Here is a 14,456-nt window from a genome sequence, read left to right as displayed (position 1 = left end):
TGCAACATGTTCCAATAATTACTGATGCACATCTTCTCATACTTTGACTTACTTTATAGTAAAATGATCTACTTTGTACTCCATTCTTGTTATATTGACGAATCAATATGCGTTTGATGGAATCAAAATGAAACAATATTTTTTTTGTATTGCTCAAGATGCCTTTATTTGAATCTGAATGTGGACATTGGACACTTTATGTGGAGTCTATTTGACAAATGTGCCTTTAACCTGTATAATGTAAAACCAAATAATGATATAACCTTAATAAATATCAAGCTATGAGACCAAATGTGTCCAGTTTGATATTATTTCATATATGGTTAAGCGACCCAGAACAGATGCATGATTTCATAGTGATGTATTTGTAGACTTTCAAAACTCAGGATGAAGAGGTAAGCATTGAATGAAACTCCAGTAGTCTTTTGTCTCCCTTCATTTTGGCATGCTGCAAAAGGACCTGCAAAAAAAGGGTCTTTATCACAGCTGTGTAAAAGCAAACAAAAGTTAAGACAAAAGAATGCGAGGCAGACTAGTTTCAGTCATGTTGGGAAAAAGGCATTTTAAATTAATACATATTTACACAAAAAGGATTTAATTTGGTGCCAGTGTAGCTATGACACAGCTGTGTGCTCACATTCATTAGATCCTCGTCGTTTTTCGCATGCAGGTGTCTGAGGAGGTACCAGCTGGACACTTGCACCACTGTCACTGGGAAGTCTTGAGCGTAAGCCAGCCTTTCCAACAAACGCCTTGTTTCCCTGCAGAAAGCACAGGCAGAAATGGCCAACAGTAGAACATGAGCCTTGTAACTTGTAACCAAAATCACTTAAATTTCATTCTCTGGATGTCTCATACACATCAACCAACAATTAGAAGTAGAATGTGTGAATGAAATGAGCAGTAAAGATACATTGGTAATTGTGCTGTCTGTGTAAATATCACTCTTAAAAGCAAATGAAATGGGAGGGCTGGTGCTATTGTTTATTGTCTTGCTGAAATCATCCATCCATCCATTTTCCGCCGCTTATCCGGGGTCGGGTCGCGGTGGCAGCACACCCAGCAGACCGACCCAGGCTTCCCTCTCACCCGCAACATTTTCCACCTCGTTCTGGGGGACCCATAGACGTTCCCAGGCCAGCCGGGAGATATAATCCCTCCAGCGTGTCCTGGGTCTTCCCCGGGGCCTCTTCCCAGTTGTACAATTTTATTTGTATTGTGTTCTTAATTGTGTCCTGAATTCTGTGGTGCATTATGTAAATGTATTTCAGTTCAGTTGGCACCAATTTCCTTCTGCTGGTCTGGGTTCTGCAGTTTCAAAACTACCAACATCTTGAAAAGACAGATGAGGTCATACATCTGAAGTTTCAGGCATGTTATGATGTATTTAGTTACTATACATCATATATCATTACATGCCAATGGGATTAAATCATTTTCAAATCTACACAGAACAACACACTTGCAACATGCATGTGAATACTAGCTGCTGTAGTTGAAACAGAACTCAGTGAGAATCACTGACCTGGCAGTCATCTTGGTCACATAGTGCAGCAGGGCCTGGAAGAGGAGGGCCATAGGAGATGAACCCAGCTTCAAGACCTCAGTGGTGGCTTCTAGTATCATGTCCGCCCATTCATTTCCTGGAACACCCGCCTGAGAAAGTTTAAGAATGAAAGTAGCAAAGAGAAGCATTATTCATCAACTAAACATGTAATGTGTTTAAACACATAACAATATAGTTAAATACTGCCTACTGTTTTAGAAACTGCTATCAGAGCTAGAGGCTGTAATTATAATTAGATAGATTTTATAGTTATAAAATTTTATAGTTATATTTTATAGTATATGCTGTATCAGCTGTACTTCATCACCTTAAAAAAACTGGGAATATTCCGAATTTAGATTCATGTTAAAACCTAGGAACTCACCATACAGTTTCCTAGAGCTAGCAATGCTAGTCGAAGCAGGCTGGCTACCTGGCTGCTGTGCAGGCCGAGCTGTGAGGCTAGCTGCAGACTCTGCCTGTAAGCCATCCCTGCCTGAACCAGCAGGCCCTGGCTACGAAACACCTCAGCCAGCCACTGCAAGCAGGAGAATAGGGCGGCAGAGGTGAGAATAAGAGATTTAGAGCAGGATGAGTGGCAGAGGAAATATGAGAGGTGAAAGAAGAGGGGCGTAGACAAGATTGTTTGAGGCAATATCAGATAAAGATTTAAAGAGAGATTAGAAGACGAGACGAAAAAAAGAAAGAGGTAAAAAATAACATAAATAACTCAAGAGTATACATCTGATAATCGCGGAAGAATAGTAAGATAAAGCAAATATAAAACTATTGGTAAAACATGCTAGTATAGTGTCAGTTATTAGTCAGCTAGTACTATGATACAATTACAATATTGAGGACTAAGAGAAATATCATGTACACTATATTTGCAATCAGTTCATAACATGCTTGACGACATGTTGATGCTCTTTGTTTGTACAGAACAGACTATGACCTTGTGATATTGCTACACATTTTAACTCCACATTTATGCTGCAACATTTCTGGTCATTTTCCAAGGCACAGATCTGCCAATATGTTCACGCTGCTTCCCCCATGCTGGCAGCAGCTTTTGATGATAAGTGCAGCAATACGAGGTCTTAAATAAGACACATAAATGGTCTCCGTTCAGCCACTGAAAGCAGGACAGTTTGTGGTGGGAAGAAAAAAAAATCTCATAAACTAGTGACCACTGAAGACTGAAACCATCAATATTTTCAAGTCTTTTAAGAGTTTAGTATCTGTGCGACCAACAGCGCTGTTTAAAATGTTGTACTAATAAACAACTGATGCTTGAAATGACTAAAAGCGTGTCACTAAGTTATTAGTTAGTTAGTTATTAGTTATTGCAATTAAATACTGGTATTAAAATGATTTTCACTTACATGCCACCCCCCAAGGTTTGTGGGGTTCAGCATCACGGTGTTGTGGAGTTGCTCCAGCACAGAGTCTGGGAGCACAGTACCACCCCCAGCCAGTAAGAGGCGCTGACACTGCACTTGTCTCAGTGACAGAATCACTGCCGGATGTTCTGGAGAAACATTCAGCACCTGGACAAAGCAGACAGAGCATGAGGAACACAGCAGTGGAAAGATTAGGCCCCACATGTAACTTGTAATACTTCACCTACGTAAATTACTGTCTGAAGCAAGTCTAACTGTTTCTATAATTAACTAAATCAGATAACGATCTTGAGGTTGTGTATGAACGTGCGTTTGAATCCCACCTGTGAGCAGAGGGCTTCAGCTTCCTCTAACTGTCCCCCCAACATGAGACCAGTCACTGCCTGTTTCAGTACCCAGCCTTCTAGAGCCTGGGCTAAGGGGCGCTCTATCTCCTCCACGTTATGCACTAGGATACAAAAAAGTGTCTGTTATACACGAACATGTGCACAGACGCACACACCGACGCACACACCAATGCACACACCTTTTTCAGAAACCACTGACATGAGTGTTTGCTCCAGTCCTCGTCTGCGAGGAGCAGAACCTGAAAGATAACAGGAAGTATTTTCTGTGTGACAGGCAGCCATTAATCCTGCCCACGTTGCTGGATCATCTGAAAGTAGAGAGAAGAATGGAGACTCAGATAACTCAGACGTTTCACAGTATTGCCTTGGTAGGTGTAAGATAGTGTTACATTTAGAGAATAAGAATCAATATGAAGATGTTCTGTGCCAGAACAAATCCATAAAACATGAATTTACTGTGTGTGTGTGTGTGTGTGTATTTATATATATATATAGCAAGACCATTGTCTAAAAGACAAGTGGTTTAATATGCACATAATTTCACTAGGTTTCATCTAAATTAGATAATTTACACAAATTTATTTCCAAATACTGAGTTTTGTCCCACTTGTCCACTTCTCCAGTTCCCAATGATAAGTGTGTGGTTGTTTGTGAGGTAGTTTAGGGCATTTGGGTCTGTGTGCATGTGTTTTACCAGGACAGAGCAGCACAGCTCTCTGCATAGTCTTCAGTGCATTTCTGTGACTGTCCTCTCCAGAGTGTCTGCCACTAGCCAGCTGGTTCACTCCACTGTACAACAACGCCCTCTGCAGGACACAAAAGTTACAACAGATCAATTTCATGGATAAGCATGGGCAAAAATACCTACTTTAGCATATGAATACTGATGATTTTGTTCACTAATGGATTAGGTGATTTAATGGACAGATCAGAAAAAAACACAATTAACCACACAAAAGCACCATCTTGTGTTTGAAAATCCTAACAAATGACTAATCGAATTAAATAGTCAACTAAAATCAAAAAGAGTGATTATACAAGTAACAGTTCAAGAGCTGGCAGTCCTAGTTTGGATGCTTACCTACCCAGTGTAAAATAGATGTAACACTATATACTATACTATACACTATAGTTCAAACTGACAGACAGGCATTGAGCACAACAGATAAAACATACACAAAGCCATTTTAAGCATAAATATACAGTCACTCTCTCACCTTTCCTTGGGTCATACTGGAGACACAGGCAACATGACCAGCAATCGCGCCACCCTGGAATACACAGCAGATAAAACTATGAACCCTTCCCCTTTAAACATGCAGTAGCACTATCGCAAAATGTTGTTGAGGCTGCTCAATTAAATGTGTGTGAGTAAAAAAGATTTCCTGTTTGTGCTTGGGATGTGTGTAATGTTTATGTGTGTATGCAGCCTTACATTAGCCTTCTTGGGGTAGTATTGTGGTACCAGCCTGGACAGCAGAGCCCATAAAGATGGGTTTCCAGGATTGCTGTAAAGAAGACAGATTACAATTTATACCTTATGTATAAAATTGTTGCATGAAAATATATTAATATGTTGTTTCACTGTCTGGGGTACTGTTCTGTGCGATCCTCTAAATGGTGCAAAATGGTCCTTAGATCTGGCCTTCAGTGTCAAAAGTACAGTTTGATCACACTAATGTATAATTGATCTTTTTAAAAGTAAATTTAGGGCATTGCAGAGCACAGCACATAAGTTGGGTACGCGAAACAATTTAAACAGGCAGTTTATTTTACCTGTGTACAGTTCTAGAAGCCTCTCTTTGCACAGCGCTGTAGTTGCCCTGCAGGGCGAGCAAGGCGCAGGTGAGAAGACATCGCTGCTCTATAACGTTCACAGAGGCTGAACCTTGCTTTACCAACTCTGTCAGGGCAGCAGCAGCTAGTGTAGCGTCACTGTGGACCAACCCCAGGGCACATAAACACAGCAGGGACTCTGAGATTGGCTCCTTTAACATTGAGCTGTTGAAGCAGAAAGCAGAGAGATACATACTTTTAGCTTGTAGTATTGCACAAGTACTAATATTACAGAACTACTGGTAAGGTCCATCCAACAACTTGGACTCACCATTTAAACAGCAGAGTCTTGGCTGAGTCTAGGTTACCCTGTCGGTGCTGAAGCAGAGCCAGCGCCGTCAAGATGTAAGCCTTCTCCTTCTCAGCGGAAGCCACAGCCAAGGCACGTTCATAGGCTACAATACACACAAAACTATTTAGTCACATTCACTCTGGCATGTAAACACGTATATCATTTCTGACTGAAGTGCGTCTCCCAGTCCTCACCGTTAATGCTCTCTGGGATGAGTCCTGCCCTGCAGTAGGCAAGAGCCAGCCCGGCCAAATCACTGAGCTCCTGCAGTGGAGTGGAATTATAAACACGCACTGCTTCCTCTGACTGACCGAGGGTGCTGCAAAAGACAGTCGGACATATAAAGATTTTTGATTTTGGTGTATTTCTGAAGTACAGTATTCTAAAAGATGGTTTAAGTACATGGTAATAAGAAAGCTGGTTGTTACCACAAAGCACGTCCATAGCTGCCCAGAGCAAAGGCCAGCTCTTCAGTCAGGGACATGGACTGAAGCAGTTCAACAGCTCTGAGGAAAGAGAGTTAAGAATAAGACACAAATATTTTGTCTCATTTCTTTCTTGGTACATTGCCTCAACTGTGAGCCTTCAGAATCAGTCAAAGTAATTCAGGCAAACACCTTTTGTAAGCCTTTAAGGCCTGCCTCTTCAGCTGCAGATGCTCATTTAGGTAACCAAGCATGATGAAGGCATCAGGGTCAGACTGGATCCTCTCTGGGAGGGAGGCAGAATAAACTTCATGTCACCAAACATCAGGCTCTAGATTCATATGACCCAAATGCAACAAAGTGATCTGTGGATTCTGCATGCACATCTACACACATATATAAACTGTACCTGTGTATTTGCTGAGTGCCACTTGAGCAGCAGAGACGGCATTCATCTGGACTATGTTGTAGCGGTACAGTTCAGAGTCTCTGTTGCTCTTATCCAGCAGGGTGGAACATACCCAGTAGGCATAACCTTTCACTCCCTCCATCTGACGAGTAAAGATGAGTGGTATAGAGATGTAGAGAGGGACACAGGCAAAGCAAGACAGAATACACATTGTATAATTATGGTATCACTCTTAATCACTTGCTTGTAGTAAAAGGCTTACAGCTGAACACTCATATAGCAGTGATAAAGAAAGTTGAAGCAAAGATTAAACTGTTATATGCTAGCTAATGAGTTACAAAAACAACCCCAATGGATTTAGGAGGTCACGCACATGTGTGCTGAGTTCAGTGGTGTGCCTGAAAAGATCCATGGTGTCATAGCTTCCCACTCTCTCTGCTATCAGCGCCTGGTAAAAGGACAAGAATCACAAGAATCAAATTACAGTTGAAACTAACCAAAAACATAGTTTCTTACCTACAACTGAATTTGAAATCTTTGCATTGCAAGAATACTAATTTGTCATCTTATCAAAAACATCATGAGAACTCACAACAAGCTTAAACAGCTTTCATATTCCTTAACCTTGCAAATACACAAAAAAAAAGATACAAATTGCCTTTCTCGAGCAAGTGTTTGGTTTGTTCAGTCTGGGAAACTGTAGAAACATGGCGCTAAAACATAGTGGACTCTGTGAAGAGATCCGCCCCACATGGAGAGTGTATATATACTTATTAATAACATTTTTTGTTTCTGCCATCATATTCCCCTAAATGCTACACACTCTTCCTTTAACCCTTGGACGCAAGTATTCCCAAGCGTCCATTTCCTTGATTGTCATAAGATGTCTTTCTACCTGTCCAAGCCAGCAGTTGACATAGAGCGGCTCTAGCGACTGGGCAATCTTGAAGGCCTTGTGTGCAAGCTAAAAAAAAAAGACCAAACTTTAACAGAGAAAAATGTCAGCCAACACTGTAAACATATATAAATAAATGTATATCACACACAAACCTCAATATTGCTGTTCTTAAAATACAGGGTACCAAGATTGGTCCAAGCAACAACATTCTGTAACAAAATATTAAAACAACCCATAAGAACATCAGAATATATTGTGAAAATATTATTTGTCAACTTAAAGAATGTGCATTACATACATTTGGTTCAACCTGTATGGACTTGATGAAGCAATGTTGAGCCAGAGCAAAGTTCTCTAGACCTGAACAGAAAGAAAGCAACAAGTTGTATTTCCATATATAATTAGGCAAGGGTCTGATCATCAACATTTGCTCTGAAGACAAACATTTTAACAAGAAAAACATTTCACAGCAACAATCCCACACTGAATAAATGTATCTAGAGGAACATACCATACAGCACTTATTTTTTACCAATGGAATATTGATGGTCAAGTAAACGCAAAGGGATAGACCGCACTTATTAATATGACTAAGGTGGCACAATATTCATTCATTAATATATTACTACCTTTGCTCATGGAAATCACTCCCAGGGCATTCCAGTAGCTATAATTGTCACTGTCCATCATGATAGCTTTTTTTAAACACTGAAAAGAGACAAAAAAAATCTTTAAAAACACCATCTCTCGGAGGAAAGCGATGCAAAACAGCAGGATTGTGTGAAATACCTGCTGGGCCTTCTCCAGGAGCACAGATGGAGAATCATGGTTGTCCTCTGTGAAGCTGGATAGGCTGGACTGACGATAGTAGTTGAGTCCTAGGTCATTCCAAAGGCTGGGAACCTCAGACATCAGCTTCAAAGCGCGAGCATAACACCTGCAGACAAAAACATGCACTTAATGTTTAGTGTTCACATTCTATGCTTTGCCAACAGGGACAACACTGTACCAAGGGGCAACAAAAAGACCATTACATTATAATAAATGGCTTATTTGACAGAGTAACAATAGTATATGCATCTTGGAAAACATCTATGCCTGTTTGTGGTCTTACCTCTCACCAACTTTGAGTGTCTGGGCCTGGTTCAGTGTGTGGCTCTGGATGTTGGGGTCTAAACCAGCGAGTGGAGCTGGCACTAAAACTTGAGCACTGTTTGGCGTTACAGTAACGACTGCGGTGCAAGCATCTCCCAGCAGCTTCCACAAACAGGACATGTCTGGATGTATCTCCACAGCTCTGAAGAGAGAGGAAATGGGAATTAATGAATCGATAACATTCTGAGTCTGTGCGATACTGAGATGTAATTGTAATATTTACAGATTAAACTAATGTTTAGTCATTACCGGAAGAGGTTCTGTATGGCTTGCTGAATAAGGTCAATGGCTCCTCTATCTCTGCAGTCTTCCATTAAACTTTTTGCCAGAGACAGCTGGCACTCCCCAAGACCTGAACAGATAATAACAATCTGATTAAATGTCCATATATCAGATATATGAAAAAGAGCATACCATTAAAACAAAGGTACGGTCTTGGATACATTGATGCAAACACTTACCTTTAAGGGCAGGTACATAGTCCTGCTGCATTGTGATCTGCAAGTACTCTGCTACAGCCTCTTTGAACTTGCCCAGGGTCTGTTTAATAGCAGCAGCCTGGTAGACACTGTAAATGGAGGAGGGTTGAAGCTGATGGGCCTTACCAAAGGCCTTTAGGGCAGCTGTGAAACTCCGGCGGTTTAAGTAGGCCTCACCTAAACATTCCCAACACACCCAGTCCTCTGGATCTGCTCTCAGAGCTGCCTGCAGACTTTACACATACATACATTAAATAGTCAATGCTCATATTATAATAATACCTATGTTGATGGAGAATATATAAAGACCTAGGTCAAATAATAATTATCCGAGATTTGAAACTCTTACTCAGATACAGCTTGTTGATTCTCTCCGATCTTTAAATAGTACAGCCCCCGCCTCATCCAAGCCCATTTAGCCGAGCCTGGTGTGGCTTTCTCAATCACTGACTCAAGTATTGCTAAGGCAGTGTCCTATTGCATTGAAAAAAGGATTGGAGAATACAATAGGGATAAGAGGAGCATGAGTAGGGTTAAGACAAAAAAGATGCACCTGTAAGGAAACACCACAACAAAGTATCTGTACACTGAGTTTGTGTCTCGTCATCAACAGATCCACTCACCATGTCGTCCTGCTCCATACTGAGATCCACTGAGGCAGCCCCAGACTCAGTATCATTGTTGTCCATCTCAAAGGCCTTCTTATAGCATCCCCGTGAGCGGCTGTGATCATTTACCACCTGACGGTAGTAATGTCCAAGGTAGCGAAATACACAACCAAGGTGTGGGTCTAGCTTTGCAGCCTGAAGAGGACAAATTAAACGTTCAAACTAAGATTCCATTCAGCACTACACTTGACTTCTTGCAATAATAACCATATTGTGACATTTCACAAGTTAATCGATTTAACACTAATCTTTTATAGACCGAACCATCAATTTTTTTTTTTTTATTAATATATTTTAAAAAGTACCCCTCCCCTGCCAAAAAACAAAACATGTACTAACCTTGAGCAAATGTGTATGGGCTTTGCTTCTGTCCTTTCGGGTCTCTTCTCCCATGTCCCAGTAGAGTTGTCCCAGCAGGAAATAATACTCTCCACAGTCTGGGCTTTGGCTTGCCGCCTTTAGGAAACTAAACATCAGAGGAGCAATAGTTAAAAGTTCACCTTGGAAAATTAACTTGGCACCACACATATTGATTGTTTGGTTTTAGATAGGTTTAAAACGGACAGTGTGCGGGACTTGGCAGCATTTATCTTACAGTGTGGTTGCAGATTGCAATCAACTGAACACCCCTCTGCTCACCCACAGCGATGACCGTAACAGAAAATCTCTCTCTAAAGCCAGTGTTTGGTTTGTCCGTTCTGGGCTTCTGTAGAAACATGGCAGTGCAACACAGCGGACTCTGCGAAGAGGATCCACTCACTATGTAGATATTATGAGCATATTCTAAGCTAAACACAACAATTCTTAGTTTCAGGACTTAATACACTTGTGAAAACATAGATATTTATATTATATTCCCTTTCTGCCTGTAGATAAACCCATAATGCTAAAAACTTTCAGTTGAGGAAAATGCATAGCTGCATATTAAAATCTCACATCCACACAAAAAGAAAGCAGTGTTTACCTCTCCTCTGCCAGCTGCTGCTGGCCCTGAGACATTTGTGCCAGTCCTCTCAGTACAAACCCCTGGGCCAGATTAGGGTTAGAGGCCACTAGCTCTGATGACATCTACAGAAGACACATTAGTTTAAGACATATCACTATAGCTTGTGTATAATACAATACATCATTTTCTTCTTTATATTAAAAGAGAGGACATCATTTTATCTCAAGCTGTTATCTCTAAGTGTTCAATTCTGTAAATTGCCCAAATTTACACAAAAAAAACAATTTTCTGTAATATTGCTTTCATCATAGTATTACATAATAGAGTAGGTGAAAAGTTTTCAACCTTAAGTGCTTCATCAACTTGTCCCTTGTTAAGGTACGCTCGTCCTTTAAGGGCTCCTAAAACTGGGTCTTTTTCAGCATTTGGTATCTAAAAAAAAAACAATAAACATAGTAATTTATTTTGATGTAGTGCGACGCATTCATGTCCAAGGTTACAACTGCAAAATATGTTCAAACTGAACCCCAAATAAGAAGATAATACATTTAACTTCTGAATTACTTAATACCCAAAAAAGATAATTCAAAATTATCCTCCATGCTGAAGGAACAGATAATTAGTCAATTACATAACCTGTAGGTCTGTGTATTGGCAAGAAACCGACAATACTATGCTTATCATGATTCAGGGGTTGCAATTAAATGCAATTTATTGCTGTAAGGTAGTATGTGTAGAAGTATATTAAACATGTTATTGTACATAACGCACACATATGCCTAAAATCTGAGTAAAAATGTTATCCATCAGAAACGCAAGGAACAGCATCTGCATTTATCCCAGTCCATGTAACATCCGAGATCTTAGCTCTACTATGAGACGACACAGACACTGACTTCATCTTTGTATGTATACTACCAATCAAAAATCAACAGCGTTTTTAAGTATCAATACAATATTATAAAACATTATTTCCCTTTAATCATATTTTCAATATTTTGTTACACCCCTAATTACCTGTGAGAATGTCTCCAAAGCCTGTTCTGCAGCCGTCTCTCCCCCACTCCTGACCAAAGCCTCTAGCTGCAGCTTCAGCAGTTTGAGCCTCAGCTCCTTGTCTCCGGACACACATACTGTCAGACCTAATAGAAACCAGACAGAGAAGTTTACCCTCGGCTCCAGGGACTAAACATAGTTATCCTTTGAAAACAATGGAAAACATCTTTAATTCATTCACAAATGTTGTTTTGTTTTTTTCCACAAACTCTGGATGAAGTCTGATTGGCCCTATTCATTTTCATCAGCATCAAATCTGGATAACGTAGTGATTCAGCAGACTAAACCAACCTTGGGAGCATGACACAGCACAGTCTGAGTATCTCTGGATTTTGAACTGAGCTTCAGCCAGACTGCACCATCCTGTACTGGAGCTCATGCTCTTCAACCCTAAAAAAAACAGAACATATAAATTATGTGTAGTTAGAAAAAACATTCTAAAATACAGAGATGTAACAAAGTGTCTCAGTATGAAATGTTCAGGTGTTGTTTACATTAAGTCCATGATATGTTCTGTGTTGATGCACAAACTAACCTTGTGCAAGGTCCTTAATGGCATCTTTAAACCTCCCTTCTTGCAGTGCTTTGGTGCCCAGACCTAAGTGACCTAATCCGCTGTTAGGGGCCAGATCAAGGAGTCTGGAGAAACAGCTGACTGCATCGTCATTCTGAACACCTTCAAACAAAACACATTGAGTCCTCAGAGTGATACTGAGTGCCAAAGCCAAAGATTCGCCTCAATGCTTACATATGACTCCAGTATAAGGCAATATGAATATCTGTAAATTATTGCATTCTGTGATTTCATATTTAATGAGTCAGATCACAGTATGTTACCTGTTTTGAGGTAGTGTGAACAAAGGGTTTCCAGAGGATAACTTTGGTTGGGGTAGAGGGACAGCATGAATTCACATGCCGCTATCATTTTGGGTTCTTCTTTAGGCAGCTACAGTAAGGTAGGATTCATAATAAGCATGTGATTAAGGACATGACTGTACAGGGTTAAGAATATGGTGGTCTATTTTTAATATTTTACATAAACACACTGTGGTGAGATAGACATCAGATAAGGTGGACTTACTTTAGAAAGGCATTTGACATAATCAGCTGAGACCTTCTTGTGTTGCTCTCCTGGTACAGGGTCCATGAGAACCATGGCCTTCTCAAATGCTGTGATTACCTGATGATCACAAACAAAACAGTTACCAAAAGGCTGATGCAGTAGAAATATCAGCACAAAGAGCAGCATTAATAAATATTGATCTAACTAGTAGAACAAAGGTGGTGAACTCTAATGTGTAGCAAAGTGTTTCATACACAAGTTTAAGTCAACAATTGGAGAAATCGTACATGCTGTTGGGTTTCATTGTCCTGCTCTTCCTCATTAAGGCAGTCTGAGAGGAGTTGGGTCATCTGTAGCCATAGCTGCAGTAACTCTTTCTTGTCCACAGCGTCTTCCTCCTTCACCTGAATGAGCAGCAGCCAAACCTTTGCCAACTATGTGGAAACATAAAAGTGTAATTAATGCGTAAAAAGCAGTGTATTATTTCTAATTGAACCAATATGCTTTTAAATGACATACCTTTAAATATTCTTTGTCAGACTGATAGATATCCGACAGCTTCCTGATGATCTCATAACATTTATTTTTGTCTGAGCTGTTAATAATGGAGAACATTAATAAAAAAATCAAAAACACTGCAAAATGAAGGTTAAACCAGTCAAAACAGCATGTTGCAATAGTTAACTTAGGAGAAAGCAAACACATCATACAACTTCCTGGACAGTTTTTTTTTTAAAAACATCCTCAAGAGGTTTTCAGTAGGTTACCTTGCGTATAGCTCAACAAGCCTCTGGTAGACGTTGGGTAGCTCAACTTTAAAATCCCACTGATCAGTCTTCTCATAAAGATTTGACAAACCCTAAAAAAAATGCAGTTCATGATTATTACTACGGCCAAGAAAAGATGTAGTATTACACAATAACACAACAACACAGCAGTAACATCTAGGAGGAAATGTATTTGTTTAATTAAGTGATACATGTCAGTAAATCAATTGCCCTCAGTGTAAGACATTCAAGGTGCAGTTAGGTGCAGTATATAGTACGTTTAAAGCCCGGAAGTACAGGTGCAGGCATCAACCACTACATCTTCCCACCTTACCTGCCATGCTAGCAGCTGCTCAGGCTCCAGATCCACAGCTTTTTTATAGGCTGTCTGTGCCTGGTCAGGTTGCTCCAGTTCACTGGCTGCCAAGCCGATGAATACCCATGCATTATAATTGTCCTTCTCAAGTTTCAAAACAGCCTAAAACCCACATGGAAAACAGCAAAGTTAGCTATACAACAACTCGGGGAAGAGACGCACAACCGCAGGCAGCACCTCACGCGCTTAATCTCTTTTTACGTGTGAATGGGAGATGCTTCATTTACCTTGCAGTGTTTCAGAGCGTCTTTGTACTCTTTGTTTTTTATGGCCTCTCTCGCATTTTTCAGTGCCGCTTTCACTTCTTTATTAGACATCTTGCAATTATCTGAGTAAAATAAAGACACATAAAAACAAACATTTTGGCATCACTACCCGCAAAATAACATGTTTAACTCAGGTTGACCGTTATGGGTGGCAGGTTATGTTACCACCTGACTTGACAGTAAACTCTTAAATTAGTCAGCTGGAGTTTAACTGTTAGCAGTGTTGGATAGCTACATTTAAAGCTAAGTAGCACGAGCTGTGAGCTTCTCAGAGCCTCTAAACTACGTCACCACCTCATAATGACAACTGGTTTCACACCTTCATTGATACATAAAAGGTCAACTTTATTTATCAAGATGGTTCAGCTGTTACCCTCGCATGTATTGCAGATGTTGGGGAAACCCACTTGTTTACGTCGTCAACTTGCTCTGCTCCTGTTGGGTGACACGGAAGTGAAAGAAAGTGCTTACACCGCCCCTGGTATTTCAAAATAAAATTACCTGCACTTAAATCCACTTGAGAG

The 14,456-nt window shown here is 40.3% G+C and overlaps 1 protein-coding gene across 2 annotated transcripts; it reads right to left on the bottom strand.

Annotated features, from left to right (window-relative positions):
* Positions 1-157: 157 nt before the first annotated feature.
* On the bottom strand, positions 158-14,451 carry skic3 (SKI3 subunit of superkiller complex). Of its 2 annotated transcripts, none has more exons than XM_068604796.1 (41): positions 14,340-14,451; positions 13,894-13,994; positions 13,625-13,768; positions 13,291-13,382; positions 13,043-13,118; positions 12,811-12,957; positions 12,542-12,640; positions 12,298-12,406; positions 11,996-12,136; positions 11,752-11,850; positions 11,422-11,546; positions 10,750-10,836; positions 10,423-10,526; positions 9,798-9,924; positions 9,414-9,593; positions 9,140-9,264; positions 8,773-9,023; positions 8,561-8,663; positions 8,271-8,453; positions 7,946-8,093; positions 7,786-7,864; positions 7,455-7,516; positions 7,309-7,365; positions 7,154-7,222; positions 6,632-6,706; positions 6,259-6,400; positions 6,042-6,135; positions 5,853-5,930; positions 5,619-5,743; positions 5,404-5,527; positions 5,073-5,297; positions 4,732-4,804; positions 4,514-4,567; positions 3,991-4,102; positions 3,476-3,604; positions 3,273-3,397; positions 2,932-3,096; positions 1,932-2,084; positions 1,526-1,656; positions 638-761; positions 158-460 (listed from the first exon to the last, which is right to left on the bottom strand). In XM_068604796.1, exons 2-41 carry the CDS (start codon positions 13,981-13,983, stop codon positions 383-385), a joined length of 4,704 nt encoding a protein of 1,567 aa, XP_068460897.1. In that variant the 5' UTR covers positions 13,984-13,994; positions 14,340-14,451; the 3' UTR covers positions 158-382. The 2 variants fall into 2 exon arrangements, with proteins under 2 accessions (XP_068460897.1, XP_068460896.1); XM_068604795.1 differs by having other exon boundaries at positions 14,306-14,377.
* Between the last annotated feature and the right edge of the window lie 5 nt (positions 14,452-14,456).

This window comes from Clinocottus analis, unplaced genomic scaffold (genome assembly GCF_023055335.1).
Source record: "Clinocottus analis isolate CAN_PGR_092001 unplaced genomic scaffold, fCliAna1.0.p SCAF_7, whole genome shotgun sequence".
In the NCBI taxonomy this organism is placed as follows: Eukaryota; Metazoa; Chordata; class Actinopteri; order Perciformes; family Cottidae; genus Clinocottus; species Clinocottus analis.
This window is presented reverse-complemented; position numbering and strand designations above follow the sequence as displayed.

Bases quoted from the DNA above. Each gene is read 5' to 3' on its own strand.
- skic3 (XM_068604796.1), bottom strand. From the start codon at position 13,983: ATGTCTAATAAAGAAGTGAAAGCGGCACTGAAAAATGCGAGAGAGGCC. The intron at 12,641-12,810 runs GTACGATTTCTC...TGTGATCATCAG, and splicing joins ACAATGAAACCCAACAGCAT to GTAATCACAGCATTTGAGAA. The intron at 9,265-9,413 runs GTGAGTGGATCT...TCAATGCAATAG, and splicing joins GTATGGAGCAGGACGACATG to GACACTGCCTTAGCAATACT.